The sequence below is a fragment of the Eptesicus fuscus genome, chromosome 23 (assembly GCF_027574615.1).
Source record: "Eptesicus fuscus isolate TK198812 chromosome 23, DD_ASM_mEF_20220401, whole genome shotgun sequence".
NCBI lineage: Eukaryota > Metazoa > Chordata > Mammalia > Chiroptera > Vespertilionidae > Eptesicus > Eptesicus fuscus.
In genome coordinates this window covers 14,006,466-14,023,076 of record NC_072495.1, presented here as the reverse complement: position 1 = coordinate 14,023,076, position 16,611 = coordinate 14,006,466, and the positions used below count along the sequence as shown (strand labels likewise).

At 61.7% G+C, this 16,611-nt stretch overlaps 1 protein-coding gene across 1 annotated transcript; it reads right to left on the bottom strand.

Annotated features, from left to right (window-relative positions):
- Positions 1–1,286: 1,286 nt before the first annotated feature.
- Positions 1,287–16,348, bottom strand: ROBO3 (roundabout guidance receptor 3). The gene is made up of 28 exons (XM_008142868.3): positions 16,189–16,348; positions 13,076–13,402; positions 12,690–12,847; positions 12,099–12,219; positions 11,865–12,003; positions 11,509–11,636; positions 11,111–11,235; positions 9,790–9,961; positions 9,267–9,472; positions 8,980–9,061; positions 8,508–8,673; positions 8,229–8,395; positions 7,614–7,735; positions 7,230–7,455; positions 6,901–7,022; positions 6,478–6,649; positions 6,200–6,385; positions 5,227–5,250; positions 5,102–5,144; positions 4,749–4,888; positions 4,280–4,474; positions 4,044–4,182; positions 3,674–3,886; positions 2,836–2,987; positions 2,628–2,738; positions 2,257–2,421; positions 1,611–1,795; positions 1,287–1,316 (listed from the first exon to the last, which is right to left on the bottom strand). The coding sequence occupies exons 1-28, from the start codon at positions 16,346–16,348 to the stop codon at positions 1,305–1,307; spliced, it is 4,158 nt and encodes a 1,385-aa protein (XP_008141090.3). The 3' UTR covers positions 1,287–1,304.
- Positions 16,349–16,611: the final 263 nt, after the last annotated feature.

Here is a 16,611-nt window from a genome sequence, read left to right as displayed (position 1 = left end):
GGGGCAGTGGCAATCCCGAGAGCCCAGGGTGGTTCCTGAGCCGGGGGAGAGCAAACAGGAAGGAAACAGGCCTCGGCTTACCCTCGAGTGGCACTGGCTGTGCGTGAGGGGGTGGTGGGGACCATGGCATTCACCGCCAAATTGTTTAAAATTCTGTGCCAGCCAAACCAATCCCATCTGGCCAGGAGGTGCCTGTTTGCACACACCCTCTGTGAGGAGGGGCTCAGAGGTTTGAAAAGCCGATCATCCCTCCTTTTTTTTTTTTAAGTCTTAGCTGAGGAAATTCTTCCATTGATTTTCAGACGGAGTGGGAGGGAGGAAGGGAGAGAGAGACATCAATTGGTTGCCTCCTGCATGTGCCCCGTCTGGGGCCAGGGATCGAGCCTGCAACCGAGGTTTGACCGGGAATCAAATCGAGACCCTGGGATTCCTTGGGCTGACGCTCTAACCACTGAGCAGCCGGGTCAGGGCCTGTTTTCCCTCCTTGACCCGGGTTTCCCCAGGAGCTCCTCCTTTCTTTGAGTTTAAAAGTTGTTATGACGCGGGCATGTTTCCTTGCAAGAGAGGGGCAGGGCACCCGGAGGGGGCGCGAAGGGAGGGCCTGGCTTAGTTCTCCGAGGGCAGGACAATTTTCTCATGGTTATTTGGAAAGTCCCTCTGGTTGTCACTGGGGGGACAGTGACTTCAGCTACTTCAGGAGGCGGGACAGGTCGGGTCTCTTAGCCCAGTGGTCGGCAAACTGAGGCTCGAGAGCCACATGTGGCTCTTTGGCCCCTTGAGTGTGGCTCTTCCACAAAATACCACGTGCGGGCACGCACGTACAGTGGGATTGAAACTTCGTGGCCCCATGCGCAGAAGTCGGTTTTTCGGCTCTCAAAAGAAATTTCAATCGTTGTACTGTTGATATTTGGCTCTGTTGACTAATGAGTTTGCCGACCACTGTCTTAGCCCATCCTCACCTAGTTTTGACAGAAGTTCAAAAGGAAGGGCCCTGATGTACACCCCCTGGCGGCCCCTCCTGCCCCCCTTCATCCCGTGCGAAACCAGACGATGGCCCAGGATCACTCCGACTCTTTATTGTCCTTCTTTACAAACGGGTCTCAGGTAGGTAGGGCGGAAACGGAAGAGCTGTCTCCCTGGCTTCTCAGCCAGTCCTCAGGGAGCCCTACTGTCACTGCCGGGAGGGAAGAGACCCCTCCTGCTCCTCTTTGCACCCCCTCATTTACCAGGGGAGGGGCGCCCATCCAGGCTCCTGGCCCGGGACAAGCCTTTCCCCCACGGAACTGCTGATTCTCCATCACGCGTTATCTTGGCTCCTAGAGGGAGACACACGGGCTGGCTCGCAAGGCCTGGCCCACAGCAAACGCACCACGGGAGGGGACCGCCAGGCTGACTTCTCACCCGCCTCCCCTGACCCACTTCTCGGGGAGCCCAGCCTCCTCTGCAATGTGTCATCTGCCTTCACCCGTTGTCACTGTTCCCCAAGACTCCCCCTGGCCCCTCACTCGCTGGGCCGCCTCCTTTCCACACTTCCCCGGCGAGCCCTTCTGTCTCCCTCTTTCCCAGTCATCCCTAGCCCTCCACTCTTTCTCCATCCCTTGCCACCCCACCTCTCGGCATTTCCGTCCTGGCCTTTGGCTCTGGCTCCGGCTCCGGCTCCGGCTCCGGCCAGGGCCCCGGGAACCCCGAGAGCTGCCGGAGCCCCTGGAAGAGTTGCTGCCGGCGGTGGAGCAGGTGCTGGCGGCCTGGCCCCGGGACAGGAAGCTTGGTCGGCTGTAAGGGAGCCAGGCCTCTTCTGCAGCACAAGAGAAAAGAGTAGCTGGGCCCAGGCAGGGGGCAGAACGCCACTCCTGGCCCCCTGTGCCACCCCAACCCGCATCCCAGCTCTGGAAGGAGAGCTGAGGGCAGGCGAAGGGCTCAGGCCATCCTGGGGTTGAGAAGCAGAGCGGCCAGTCCGCGGCCTTGACATCACACGCGCTCAGAAACCTGCAGGGAACACCCATCCCTGTTCTTCTCCCACTGAGGCTGGTCCTGAGAAAGGATACGACTGGAGAACCTCAGGGGGTTTTTTGCTCAGAGACCACTGGAGAGACAAGTGCCTTCGATGTTGATCAAATGCACAAACCCAATGAGAGTGAGGGGTGAGCCGGGCGGAAATTAGCTCATCAATGGCCCCGTCTGCACTGTACTATCAGCCTCCAGTCCTGAAGCCCACCTTCTATAGCAGTGCCCTCCAGCCCGCCCTGGCCTCCTTACCATCTGGGAGGGGCCCCCGATGGGCCCCCAGGGCGCCCCCCTGCACCACTCTTCTCTCCCCGCCGCCGCGCTCCCGTTCCAAGGAGGACATGCTGCCTGCTGCTCTCAGCCCTGAGGCCCAGCTCGCCTCTTCCTCTGGGGGCGGCAAGGGCGGTGGGGGCAAGTCTGGGGAGAGGCCTGTTTCAGCGGAGGGTCCCACTCCCCTGATACCAGTCCCTCCTACTCCCATTCCCTGGTGCCAGGAGGCTGCGAATGAACAGCCCAGGATGTGGGTTTGCCTGCTCCCCACCTCCAGCCTTCAGAGCCCGCCCTTGGTTTCTGCCCGTGTCCGCTACTGACTGTGACCGCCCCCCAGGCCCATGGCCCCTCACCCCCAGGACTGTGCTCCCGCCTGTAGGGCGCCGCCTTGGGTTTCTTCCGAGGGGCGCGGGGCCCTTGAAGTGGCGAAGTCATCTCCCTCGGGGGCGCCTGCCGGGTTCTCCCTGTAGCGTTAGGAGAAGGGAGAGGGGCAGGTAGGAGAGAAGGCCTAGAAGGGGTTTTGGGGGGCAGGGGGATGAGGTGAGGGTTCTGTAGACTCACCTGGGGCACTGCTGGCGGTGCTAGGGCCAGGGCTGGCGCTGAAGTGATGGGCGGCTGTGGGGCCAGCCCCTGGGCCAGCAGGCCTCCCCTCGTGGCTGTTCAGAGCGGGCTGGGACACACTGAGAGGGGAACTGGGCTCCGGGGGCACCCTCCTGCAACGACACAGGCCTTAGCACTTGTCCTCTCAACAAACACTAAGCGCCTACTGTGTGCCAGGCACTGTGTTAGACACTCGGCCTAATACTCAAATGAACAAGACACGGCCGGCCCCCACCAGACTCCCGAGCTAGTGGAACATGAGGAAAGCCATGTCTTTGAAACACTCCCGGGAGCTGGCAAAGTCACCCAAGGGAGAAACAGTCTGAAGGGAGTGAGAGACCTTGTTAGTCTCCAGGTTTCTCCCCAAATCATACTCCTACCCTCATGCACCCCAGATCTACCCATCCATCCTTCCATTTATCCATCCATCCTTCCATCCATCCATCCTTCCTTCCTTCCATCCATCCATCCATCCATCCATCCATCCATCCATCCATCCATCCTTCCATCCATCAATCCATCCATCCACCCATCCTTCCATCCATCCATCCATCCTTCCATCCATCCATCCATCCTTCCATCCATCCATCCATCCATCCACCCACCCACCATCCATCCTTCCATCCATCCATCCATCCATCCATTCATCCATCCATCCATCCATCCTTCCATCCATCCATCCATCCATCCATCCATCCATCCACCCATCCATCCATCCATCCTTCCTTCCATCCATCCATCCACTGAACAGGTATGTACTGAGGGTCTGTAACATGCAAGGCACCATGCGCCTCCCTACCTGGGCATCTGGTGGAGATGGGGAATGTCAGTGAGGGGCTGGGGAGGGTCGGGAGGTGAGGGGGTGAGAGTGGCTGTGGACTGCTGTCCGTAGGAAGGTGTGGGAGAGGGGGTCTCCCCTCGGGATGCAGGGACCAAGCACCCTCCACTGGAGCTGGGCTCGGCCAGGTGGCTCCTCTCGGGCACTGGTGGGCACCACTCCCCTGGCTCTGAGCTGGGGAAAGAGGCAGGAGGGTGAGGATGACTGAGTAGCTTCCATACCTTCCTTGGCTGTCCAGTGCCACCTCCCTTCCTCTCCAGCTCTCTGCCCTCCCTGCAGGCGGCCGGGGCTGGTCCCACGCTAGGGCATCTGCAGCAAGAAGCATCCTTACCCGCCCTCGAGCTCCTCCTCAGGCCCCTGGAGGCAGCTCAGTTCACAGGAAGGAGGGGGCGGGGGCAGGGCTTCTGGCCAGTTGAGGCAGGGCATCTGCACAGGTTTCCCCAGAAGCTTCGCTTTGCCTGCCCTGGGCCCTGAGCAGAGCGGGAAAGGGGCAGAGATGAGACCGGCCAGAAGCAAGTGCTGGGCCAGGTCCCGAGGAGTGTGGGGCGAGAGGACCGGGAGGCGTACCACTGTCCCCCTGGCTCCATTCCGGGGGAGCATACTGGCTCCAGGTGCTCGGGTCCCCGGAGGAGTTCGGGGGGAAGCCCCCATGGAAGGTCTGCAGCTCCTCCCCGGCTGGGTCAATGGTGCTGTAGACAGCACCCTCGGGGGAGGCGGTCGCGCCCCGCGCCGTCTGAGCCAGGTACAGGGAGATCCCGGCTTCTGAGGAGGAGAAAGAGGGGGCCCAGGGAAGAGGCAGGGCAGACACAGAAACACAGGACAACAGGAGAATGGAGGGCAAGAGGAAACCCCACCCCAAACCTGACTTCCCAAACCAGGGCACAGGGGAGGCCAGAGGGACACCCCCAACTCACATCCTCCTGAGGGCTGACCAGCCTCAGGAGCACTGGGGCTCCCTGCAGTGCACCCCAGTAGGTGGAGAGGAGGGAAGGGTGCTGGGGCCCCGTGGGCCCCGGAGGGAAGGAGAACTCCTCACCATTGTAATATCTGTCGTCTGGGTCGGGATTGCTGGGGCAGCAGCCTCCTCGGGGCTCCTGGGCGGAGGGGCTTCGAGATGGGTGGGGCCAGGAGTCTGCCAGCCAAGGGTAGGGAGCAGGGCCGAGGCCCCCGGGTGGCCTGGGGGAGAGCATGTGGACGCTGGGGTGGAGAGCCCGGGAAGGCCTGGGAAGTAGAGGAGGCAGGGGCAATGTGGGGGGAGGAGGAGGAGGAAGTGGGGGTGGTGGGCACGCCGCCGGCTGAGGAGGCAGTGAGGCCTGGAGAGGAAGGGGTGCGGCCTGTCGGTGGAGGGGACTATCCCACTATCCTTGGGAAGGAAGTTGAGCGAATTACCTGGAACTGGCTCCCGAGAGGCCCTCCGAATGTGGGAAGGACACTGGGGAAGACGAGGGGAGACTGGATGAGAGAAGAGCCTGTGCTGGGGTCTGAACCCCGCAGGGCACTCAGTGGTGGCTCACCTGCAGGCGTGTAGGCAAAGGAGGCTTCCGGAAAGGATCCCATGGGAGAAAGAAGAGGGGAAATGGAAAAAAGGGTCAGAAATAGCCACACTCTTGCCCCCTCCTTTGCCCCGTCCCAATATCGTCACTCAGGCTGCACCCGGGACCAATTTCATCAGAAGTGCTAGGAGTGAGAGGGACTCGGGCCTTAGTATTTTTCTAAAGCTCCCCGAGTGATTCCCATGTGCAGCCAAGACGGAACCGCTGGTCTAGATGCTCAGATCTCTCCAGATGCGCAGGAAGGAGGCGGGAATCAGGGGGGGTTGAGGGTTGTATTGTCTGGGTCCTGGCCACACCCCTCCCTCACGAGTATATCTTCTTAGCTTCGCCCCCTTTATTTGCTTGTTTTAAAATACATTTTTATTGATTTCAGAGAGGAAGGGAGAGGGAGAGATAGAAACATCAATGATGAGAGAGAATCATTGATCAGCACCCCACACTTCGTTGGAGCCCACAGCCCCGGCACGTGCCCTGACCGGGAATCCAACCGTGACCTCCTGGTTCATAGGTCGATGCTCAACCACTGAGCCACACCAGCCGGGCTAGACTCGCCCCCCCCCCCCCCCCCTTTACCCACGCTGACTGCAGAGCCTGCTCTCTCCTCCCCAGGCGCCTTAAGGGTAAGTTTTACCCCTTCCCAGGCTCCGGTCCCGCCCCCTCCGGGCCCCGCTCCTCCCCCTCAGTCCCGCCAGCTCCGGGGTCCTCCGCGCAGCGGACAATGCCCTGCTCCCCGGGGCGTAGCTCCAGCCCCCGCCTCCCACTTTGGAGAGGTGGAGCCTCCCACTCCCTGTCTCCGGGCGGCCCGCCTCCCTCCGAGGAAGGCGGCTCCAGGCTCGGTCCGCTCCAAGGCACTCCGTTTTGTCTCCCCGCGTCCAAGGGCGCCCTAGGCCCGCAGCCCCCCCGCCGCCCCCCGCCGCCCCCCGCCAACTCTCACCTGCGTAATGGCTGAGCTCCTTGCGCTGCCTGCGGCGCCGGCAGAGGGCGCCGCCGAGCCCGATGAGCAGCGCCCCGCAGGCCGCGCCGCCGCCCGCCAGGAAGGCCGGCTCCCGCAGCACCCGGGCCAGCCGCTCCGCCAGCCCCTGGCCCGCCTCGAGCGCCGGCTCCCGTTCCCGTGGGGTCGCTGTGGGGGTCAGGGCCGTGAGCGCAGTAGGGGCCTGGAAACTTCCAGCCCCTCCGTCCCCCCACCCCCTACCCCCCCACCCCCAGACTCACGCAGCTGCACGGACACCGGGGCGCTGGCCACGCCCACGCCGGCGCTGGTGGCCGCGGCGACCTGGGTCCGGTAGGGGAGACCTGGCAGCAGCCCCTGCAGCACCGCCGAGCGCGCCCAACCTGCCGCGGACCGGTTGAGGTGGAAGCGGCTCTCATTCCCCAGGCACCAGATCTGGGGAGGCCGGGACCCAGGTTAGAGCCGGGAAGGGGATTCTGGCCTCACGTGGAAACTTGACGCCCCGGAATGGCACAGGGCGCTCAGCCAGGTATAACTCAGCCTGGAAGAGGCACGGAACCCCCTCTCCTCCCCCAGAGCCTCACCCCCAGCCACAAGGCTGGCCCTAGATCCAGATCCCTTCCAATCCTAGCCCTGGCCCTCCTCTCCCTCCCCCCCCAGCCTTCTCCCTCCCACACACCCTGTACCTGGTATTCCTTGATGACCCCATTCTGCTGGGAGGGGAGCGGAGGTTCCCAGGACACAGTGATACTGCTGTTGCCTTCACCCCCCAAGGCTACTGCCACTGCCTGGGGGGGACCGCTGGGGGCTGGCCAGGGTGGAACGTGGTGAGAAGGACTCAGCCATTGCAAGCTGCCCCTCAGGCCCCAACCTCTTCCCACCCCCATCCCCGGCCCCCAGTTCTAACATCTTAGGGAACTAAGGCTTCCCACCCACTTGCCTTGCTCTCCCCAATGCAAGCCTTCCCCCTCCCACTTCCCTCTTGTCCATCCAGCAGCCCCGAGCCGCCCCTTACCCTCCTCAGGAGTGCTCCTGGTCACCAAGAGACTGTCAGCACCCAGCCCCTCCTGGCCTTGGGCTTGCACCTTGATCTGAATTCGGGTCCCCGGGGGGAGTCCTCTTAGCACAGTACTTTGCTGGCTTGGGGGCTGTAGGTCCAGCGCTGTCCAGCTTCCCCCATCAGGACCTGCTACCCTCCAGGACACCCGGAAACCCTGCACCAGCTGGACTGGGCCATCGACCTGCAGGAGAAAAGAGGAAGCATACCAGGCCCAGCCCCTCTTCCATTCACCCGTCTTCCCCAGCCACTCCCTTCCCACGCTCCCCCACCCATTCTTGGAGGCCCCTGTGTCCCCCGTCGTTATCCCTGCCCTTCACCTCATCCCTATGCCACACTCACAGTCCAGGACACCTGCAGGGTCCGGGGCCCCAGGACGATGGGCTCCTGCAGACGCACGGCCACTTCAGCCAGTCCCGGCTGGCCTCTCCATGGGTCCTCCACTGGCCTGGATGGGTTGCTGTCTGTTGACCAAAGAGCCCACTCAGGAGGGGCCAGCAGGGACAGGGAGTCACCACTGACAGTGTGCTGTGTCCTGCCTCTGCCCTGCCCTGCAGACAGTACTACTTAGTGCTCCAGAGCACACCCCAGGGTCAAGAGAGGCTGGGGGAGCGGGGACAGAGGTGGGCCTTCTAGTCCTGATCATCTACATACGCTGTGAGTAAGGGACTCAGGAGTGAGGCGCCACCAAGGTGACTGAATCATTCTCCACTCTGTCTCTCCCTCTCTCTCTTTCTCTTTCTCTCCTCCCCCTCCTTCTCCTCTTCCCCCTCCTCCTCCCTTCTCCCTCTCCTCCTTCTTCTCTTGTTCCCTCAATAAGATGGGAGCATGACCCCCTGCTTCAGGCCAGCCCCCCAGTATAGACCTGGCACCACAGGAGAGCTGCCATGGTTCGGGGGGAGGGAGGGCTCTGCAGTGTCACATGTCACAACCATGAGCCAGGGACCCTGCCCTTACCCTGGGTGCGGACAGGCTCAGAGACGGGGCTGGGCTCACTGAGGCCCCAGGCGCCCACCGCTCGCACCAGGAACAGGTAGACGGTGTTGGGCTGCAGACCGCCGACGGTGTGGGTCTCCAGCTGCACGCCATCTGCCACTGTCCGCCATGTGTTGCCAGCTGCTTGGCTACCACGGGAATGAGGTGGCAGAGCTGTCTGAGCCAGGGACCCCCAACCTGCCTCCTCCATCTCATCCCTTCTCTATGGCCCCCGGGGAAGGGGAACAGCCTTCTCTGTACCTGAAAGCCTCTATCAGGTAAGAGGTAACTGCGGCCCCAGCCTGCGGGTTGGGCTTCCAGGTCAGGGTCACGCTGTTCTTGGTGATGTCGGTGACCACTGGCTGAGAGGGAGGCCCCGGCGGGGTGCTGGGCTCCGGAGGCGGGCCTGGTAATTCTCCCCCGTCTTCTGCAGTGAGGAGACGATCTTTTAAGTAGAAGCCTGGGAAAAGAATGTAACCTGCCTCCTTCCCAGAGGGATGGTGGAGCTGTGACCGTGGTGATGGTGGACAGAGGGACATCGTGCACCCGTCTCCACTCACATCCGCCTCCCAAGGGCACCAATTCTGTCCTCCTCCTCTTCCTCCTCCTCCCACTACCAAGGCCATGGCATTGGGGAGATAAAATCAGTCCTGGGGGTTGGCGCATATTGGCCGCCTTGGAAGAATGTTTGGAGAAAGGCGCCGGCAAAGAAGGGAACACAGGAGAAACTCACCCCGCCTCCGAAGCCAGGCACTCCACGTGGCCTCCCCTGTGGAACTCCGGGCCACACAGCTGTAGAGGCCCACGTCCGCCTCCTGCAGGAGAGGGCAGAGGACGGGCAAACTGGGAGCGGAACAAGGTAGGGGGAGAGGGTGGAGCAGGGTATTCAGAAGGATGGGAGGGTGTCGTGCACTCTAGGTGGTCTGAGAGAGCAGATGGTTAGGATGGAGGTAGAGTCCCAGCGGGTACTTCACTGCAGTCGGGCATTCTCAGTTACTTGGGGCCCGGGGTGAGACTCACCCGCACGCTGGTGATGTGCAGGGTACCATTGGCCATTAGGGTGACCTGGAGGTCATCCCCCTGCAGCCACTGCCCGTCCTTCTTCCACTGGACGCTAGGTTGAGGGTTCCCGGTCACTCTGCAGGGCAGCCACACAGAGGAGCCAAGTGCCAGTGTCTGATTTGCTGGTCCCTGGAGGATGATGGGAGGCAGCCCATCCATCGAGGCTGAGAGAGGAAGAACTCGGGTACCTCAGAGGAGGATCCCAGGCTCAGGCAACCAGCTCCTTGTCCTCATTCTCTGCTCGTTCCCGTAGCCCCCCTCCCCCCGAGATGGAAGGGGCTTCCACACCCAACGGTAGTCTCTGCACGGAACCAGCAATCTATTATTAGTGGCTTCTTTTGAAACGTTGAGGGCCTGTCTCAGGAACATGCCCCCACCCCCCTTGCAGACGTATTTGTAGAGAATCCAAGAAAAACATCTCTTTGAAGCCATTATCTCCTTCCAGGCCTTTGGGTCCCATCTTATCTCCGTAGGCACATACCTCCTTTTACCTTCAACAGGGCCTTGGCCAGGATGCTGCCAGCCACACTGACCGCCTGGCACACATAGTAGCCAGCGTCCCCCCTCTGCACGTCCGTGATGTTGAGCTGGCCTCTGGGGGAGACGGAGAAGCGCCCTGTGGGCTGATGGGACTGACTGGGAAAAAGCAGCACCTGGGGACAGAGCAAGGACCCAAGGCAGGGAATGAGCAGGCGGCTCCCCATCCCCACCAACACCGGAATGCAGAGCGTTCCCGAGGTGCCGATGCATGCGCTGTCCCCAGCCAGTTGTGTGACCTTGGGCGGACTAGTTAAACCTACTCACGAAAAATGACCGATTGGATTAGATGATTTGGGGGTGTGCTCCCCAGCGCTGTGCCAGCTATTGGGACTTCCTGAGCCCCAATTTCCCCAAATAGGACTCTTAGAGGACAGCTAAGAAGATGAAATGGAGTAATCATACGACACTCGTAATACATTGCGTGATCAATGTTTACATACTTTCCGGCTCTAGCATTTTACATTGGATACATACACGGAAGGTAGTGGAGTAGGTGTGGGTCTCGGGACATAGAGCACCGTGCTGAGCCTCTGACTCAGACCTACTCCCACCCGCTACCGCCACCAGCACTTTTATTCATTTCAGAATCGAATGGAAACACAGCAGACTCCGATGCTAGAGAAGATGTTGGGGAAATTGTGGCTGTGGATTTGGAATGAGGGAATAGTGGCCTGGTTTCCCAGCGGGTGGAGTTAATCAGACTTATTTTGTTATATTGTTTTCCAGTAGCAAAATTCCCGCCTTTCCCTTACCGGAAGTTACTTTATGTTGTAACTTCAGTTAATGTTCATTGGAGTTGTTATGTTCTGGGATTTGTTTGCTACTATTGCGCGCCCCCTGGTGGAGGCCTCTTATAAATAGAAAAGCAAGTCCTATTCTACCCTCCACAGCTTTGATACAGCGCTGTTTGCTTTCTAGAGCCATGTATGAAGCCAAGGCCCCACGGCCTGGGGAAGGAGAGATCTAATTGAATTTGCTGCATCCTCAGGGGGGTCCTTGATCCTAAGAGAAAGATTCCAAGGAATTACTTACACGGGACCGTTCCCTACCACCTAAATATATTACCATTTATTTCGAAAGTGTTAGTTATGGCCCAGGCCCTTCATATTAATTATCTTATTTAATCCTCACAAACAACCTGCAAGGGTTCCCGGGAGGACCAAAGGTAAAGCGGAACCCTGAGAGCAGTCTGCAGAATGTAGAAGGAGGGGGGCTAGGACCCGAGGAGAAGCTGGTGGGAAGCCCCTGGAGTGGGCACCTACTTGACTTCCCTCCTTCTGCCAGAAGATGGCAGGGGGCGGGTTTCCTTTGGTCTCGCACTGAAAAGTCACGCTCTCTCCAGCAGCGGCCGTCTGGTCCTGGGGCTGGGTCACCAGCTGGGGTGGGACTGGCAAGGGGAGGGGAGATAAAGGAACAGGGGAGTCAGGGGTACTAAGAAGGGAGCTTGAGGGGACAGGAGAGAGAGAAGTCCAAGCTTGGCCGACGTAGGAGCAGATTCTCGTCCATCTCTTGCTCGAGGTCTGTGGAGCCGTCTCCTTCTCTCTCTTGCCCGAGTCTCAGGTGACCGACCCCACATCTCCTGCTTATCCTTTCCTGCTCGGCCCACCCTCCACGTCCCTCATCGCACCCCTGCTGCGGGCAGAACCAAGCGGGGCCTCACCGTGAACACTGAGGGAGCCAGACGCTTCCGCTCGGCCCACGCTGTTCTCCGCCACACAGGTGTATGTCCCCTCGTCTTCAGCACTCACACGCCCAATCCAAAGGCTGTGGTCACTCCGGATCTCATACCTGCCCCACTCCCCACCCCCAGGCTGGGTTGGCCATAGCTACAGACCACGTCTGTCTCCCCCAGGACAGACACCAGGGGACAAGGCAGACCTCCACAGGGACAGGAGCTCTAGGAATGGATAGGGCAGGGCCACAGGCTCTGGGGAACAGACTTCTCTGTGTGAGCGGGTATCCGCCTTCCCGTTTCCTAGGGCGGGGTACACGCTTGAGCTGGTGGGCCCTCCTCACCTGCCTGTGGGCAGCTCTCCATCCTCCTTTCGCCAGTGTAGACGCGGCGGGGGATCCCCTTGCACCTCACATGGGAAATGGGCAGGGGCATCAGCCAGGACCACCTGATTCACTGGTCTCCGCAGGAAGGAGGGACGCTCTGTGGCGTGGGAGGGAGGGGACAGTCAGGGGTCTGCACAGCCGCGTGCTTCCCCGGCCGCATGCTCCCATCACCCCACACCTCCGCGTGCCTACCCTGAACCACCAGCTCCGCCGGCCCGCTCTCCCGTTCCCCTGCCATGTTGGAGGCCACACACACGTACATCCCTGCATCACCCTTGTGTGTGTGTGACATCATCAGCTTCCCTCCGCGGATCTGCGGAGTAATCACAGGAACTCTGGTCCTTGATAGCCCACCAAAGCATGTTTATTTGATTTCCACAACAAACCCATGAGGACAACCTGATCCATCTAGATAGGAAATTGTCGCTTTGCCCAAGGTGGGGCTCAGGTCTGGTTTTTTCTTTCCTCCCAGGGGTCCCTGGGGCATCATGCTCCACCCCCCTATCTTACACCAAGGCCATCCCACCCATCCTCATCTACCCCTCACTCAACAGCTGGCTCTCAGCCTCCAGTCAACTGATGCCCTGATCCCAGGGCTCCTGCCTTCTCACCCGAGCGAGCTTTATTCCCCGCCTTCCAAGACCCTTGGATTCAGGCCTTTCTCCTCCTCGGAGGCAGGTCCCAGACCCCTAGCGCATGGCCCCGCCCCCTTGTGACTGCTGACTCCGCCCCCCGCCCCCCCCCCCCCCCTCTGTTGCACCCTCTGCCTGGCCCAGCCCTCACCGTGATCCTTCCCTCCTCCTCCTTGACCGGGATACCGCCCTTCTTCCAGGTCACCGACGGCTCCGGGTGGCCGCGGGGGGGCACGCATTCCATCACAGCTGGCTCCCCCACGGCCACCACCACGTTCCCAGGAGACTGCCGGAAATCGTCGCGAAGGACTAGAGAGAGAGAGAGAGAAAGAAAATATGAGTATATATATGACTATGACCGTCTGCCCCGCCACAGGTGAGAAAATACCAGGCCCAGGCGTGGGCACTGGAGACCAAAGGCACAGTCCCCCACGGAAGAGGAAGCGCCTGAGATGGGAGCCGGCTCTAGACGGGACGGCCCGCGCGCCCTCCCGCACCCCAGACCCCAGGGCCACGGGCTGACGCCCCCGACTTCACCTGCCACCTCCAGCGAGGCGTTCCTGCTGGCCGCCGCCCCCAGGTAATTGCGCGCCACGCACGTGTACACGCCCTCGTCGGGGCGCGCGCGGCGCCCGTGCACGATTCGCGGGAAGAAGAGGGCGCCGCTGGGCAGCAGCAGGCGGTGGGCGCGCGGGTCCTCGCGCGCGGTGGCCACGCGCGCCCCGTTTTTGTACCACTCGATGTTGGGCCGGGGCCGGCCCTCCGCACGGCAGGGCAGCGTGGCCGGTTCGCCTCGGGACACCAGCAGATCCGGGGGCTGCTCCACGATGCGCGGCATCGCGTCCTCGGGCCCGACCCTCGACCCTGGAGGAGGGGAGGGACGCAGAGCGTTCAGGCCGGGCAAGTTGGGGAAAGATGGGAGCTCCAGAGAGAGAGAAAAGGGACCCAGCCGCTCTCTGTAGGGGCGGGTACATCCTTCTGGGAAGACAGCAAAGTCAAGGAATCAGGACACCCGCCTCCTCCCCTCGGCCAGGTCTAAGGGGGAATGGAGGGCCACCCGCGCCTCTAGCGACAGCTAAGGCCCACACTGGGTTCCTCCCCTGGGCGCCATCCCGGGCAGCGACATGGAGAACGTGGCCAGGCCTGGGGTCCCCCGGGACGGGACGAGGAAGGCTTGAGTGATGGGCGGGGCCTGGGAGCCCAGGAACTGGCACAGAGCCCGTCTATGGACACCCCAGACCATCCTGTTCCGGGCTCCTGTGAAGCCACCGGCACTGAACCAATGCGGACGGCAGTGGAAATGTGAGGAACGCGCTTTTCTGAGCGGGCACAGGTGGCAGCGGGTTGTCCTCAGGTGATGCAAGGCCACCAACCATTGGGAAAGGCATTGGCCTCCTTCCCTGGTGCTCTCTGGTCTGTTCACTACGCGTTCTGCTCCTGCCCCTCCCTGGGCCTGCTGCCTTCTGCTCGCTTCGCTTCTGCAGTGGTTTGGGATCCAGGAGCCCCGAGCCCGGAGCCCCGTCAGGCTCAGATACCCCAGCTTGATCCAAAGTGGCTTCGTGACCCCTCGGCGGCCAGTAGGCGCCGCTGCCGCCTCAGGGCACCTGTGTCCTTCACTAACCAGGACCTATGGAACCGGCTTCTGTCCCCCACCTCCCCACCCCTCCTCCGCTTCTCCACTCTGTCCCACAATCCGGGGAACCTCGACTTCCAGCCTCCGTGTGAGACTGGGTTTCACTTCCCGCCCTCTGCTCTTAGAAGTCCCGATGGAGAGGATGAGGGCGCTGGATGGGTTGCCCCTAGGGGTGCTGTTCTGGGGAGCGTGTGCTTAACCGGTCAGGGACGAGAAGATGGGTTTCCCTCCCACTTGGAGAAGGGAATCTTTTTCTCGATTTCCCTTCTAGGTGGAAGCTTCTGATTCTCACCCCATTCCCCTCCGTCCCATCCCAGGCCCAGTTCAGGCAAACCTCAGGCCCGGTTCAGGTGAGCAGCCCTGGAATGATGAAGCGCTCAGGGGTTGGCTGGAACAAACTAGGGCGGGAGTCTCAGGCCGCGCCACTAACTCCTGTGAGAACCTGGGCAGTTCTTGAACTTCTCTGAGTCTCGGCTTCTTTATAGTAATAAAGAATAGTGATAGGGTCGTCATAAGACCATAATGCACTTCCCCAAAAGCTGGACTAAGATTACTTCAGGGTCCTTCTACCTCACCCACCTGACCTGACCTTGGCTCCTATAGCCTTTACCTGAATCGGATTCCACCAGGCCCCAGAATTCCCCTGGGCCCTTCACCTAACCATCAGACCTCATGGGAATAGGGGGGGTCTGTTATAGCCAAGCTCTGTGCTGCTTTTGTGCCCACTGGGGTCCTTCCTGTCTGTCTTCTCTGAATTTGCTTCCTCCACTGTGAACGTGGCCATCCGTTCCTTCCCTACAACCCTCACTGGGACAGTGCAGAGTGAACGCACTCTGTGAGAGCACCGAGGTGTCTGTGAGAAGGGCTCTGTGCTGAACCTCCTGGGGGTCTGGGAGGCCAGCAGATTGGAGAATTCCAGCTCATCCCCCATCTTCCTCCCCACTCCCTCCGTGCCTGGCTCACCTTGCCGGTCCGCGCTTTCCCCCTAATTCCTGCAGACACATCTGCAGGCTCCCTTTCCCTGGAATTTCCTCCCTGTCATTTGGGGTCTCGGGAGAGGCTTCGACAGAAGCTAATGAATAGCTAAGGGTCATGCTAATGGGGCTCTGGGGCTTCTCCCCAACACCTGAGTACACACACACACACACACACACACACACACACACACACACACACACCACTGCCCAGGTCTCCTTTCTCGCCGCCTTGGGGTCTCCAGCACAGCGCTCGCCCTAGATTCCAGTTGGCGGAGGCCAGTGGACCCCGGCTGGGGAAGAACCGGAGGGAACCCCGGGCCAAGTGCCAGGGAACGCGGGAGTTCCCGACGCGGCCGGCAGGGGGCGAGCCCGGACCTCTCCCGGCTCCCGGGACGCGGAGGAGCGCGCGGTCTGGGCCATTATTTATTAATCGCCGTAATTAGCGCTGACGACCTCGCCGCCAGCGCAGCCTGCCCGCCCAGCTCTGCCCGGTGGACCGGCTGCGAGCCCGCCTCTGAGGGGCAAACGCCTAAGTTCCCTGAAACGGCCGCCGCCTCTGTCGCAAACGCACCCAACATTTCGGCTTCCTCGCCTCTCGTCCTAAGTTTCGAGTTCTTGGCAAACTTGGGCTCCCGGTGGGAAGCCTGCTACCTGGGCGGGTCGCTAAGTGGCCCGGCTCGGCCCAGGCCCGGCGACCACGCCCCTCCGCTGCCCTCCCCGCAGGGGGTCCCGGCCTCTCCTAGCTCGAACTTGCCCGCACCCACCTAGGTTTCTCCTCGCCTGGGATGGCCTGGGGTCCCCTGGGGAGGTGGGGCGTAATGGACTCAGCGACCATCTCCCTCCCAAACCCTCGACCCCCGCCGGTACACCCACTCAGGTGCTCAAAGCCCCCATATCATCCCTTGATCCCCGCCCGGGGAGGCGCTGGGAGGCGCCCCTGGGTCTCCAAGAGGAGCGGGAGCTCTGGGTCTCCTCCTCCACGCCGCCCTCCCACCTTACCCCCATTCGGGACCCGGCGTCCCCACGGGGCCGGGGCTTACCGTTGAGAGAAGGCTCGCCCGGGGACAGCAGGCTGTGGTTGAGCGCCGCCCCCGAGGCGTTGAAGCCGAAGAGCAGTTCGCTGGAGTTGGACGCGTCCCCGGCCAGGGAGTCGGCGAACAGGTTCATCTGCAGCAGCGCGTTGAGCAGGGAGCGCAGCATGGCGCGACCCGACCAGGACCCGGGCGGGGGGCCCGGGACCCAGCCCCTGGGTCTGCGACCCGCGGGCCGGGAGCCGCCAGCCCCTCGGCAGCCTCTGCGCTCCGCCCCAGCCACGGTGCCGCTGTCCCGCCGGCCGGCGCCCGGGTGCCGCGCGTGCCTCCGCGCGCCCGCCTTCCCTGTCCTTCTCTCCACCCCTCCGCGCCGCGGTCCCCTGGGGGCTGAGCGGCGGAAAGCAGGTGCCACCCGACCACAGCGTAATTAAG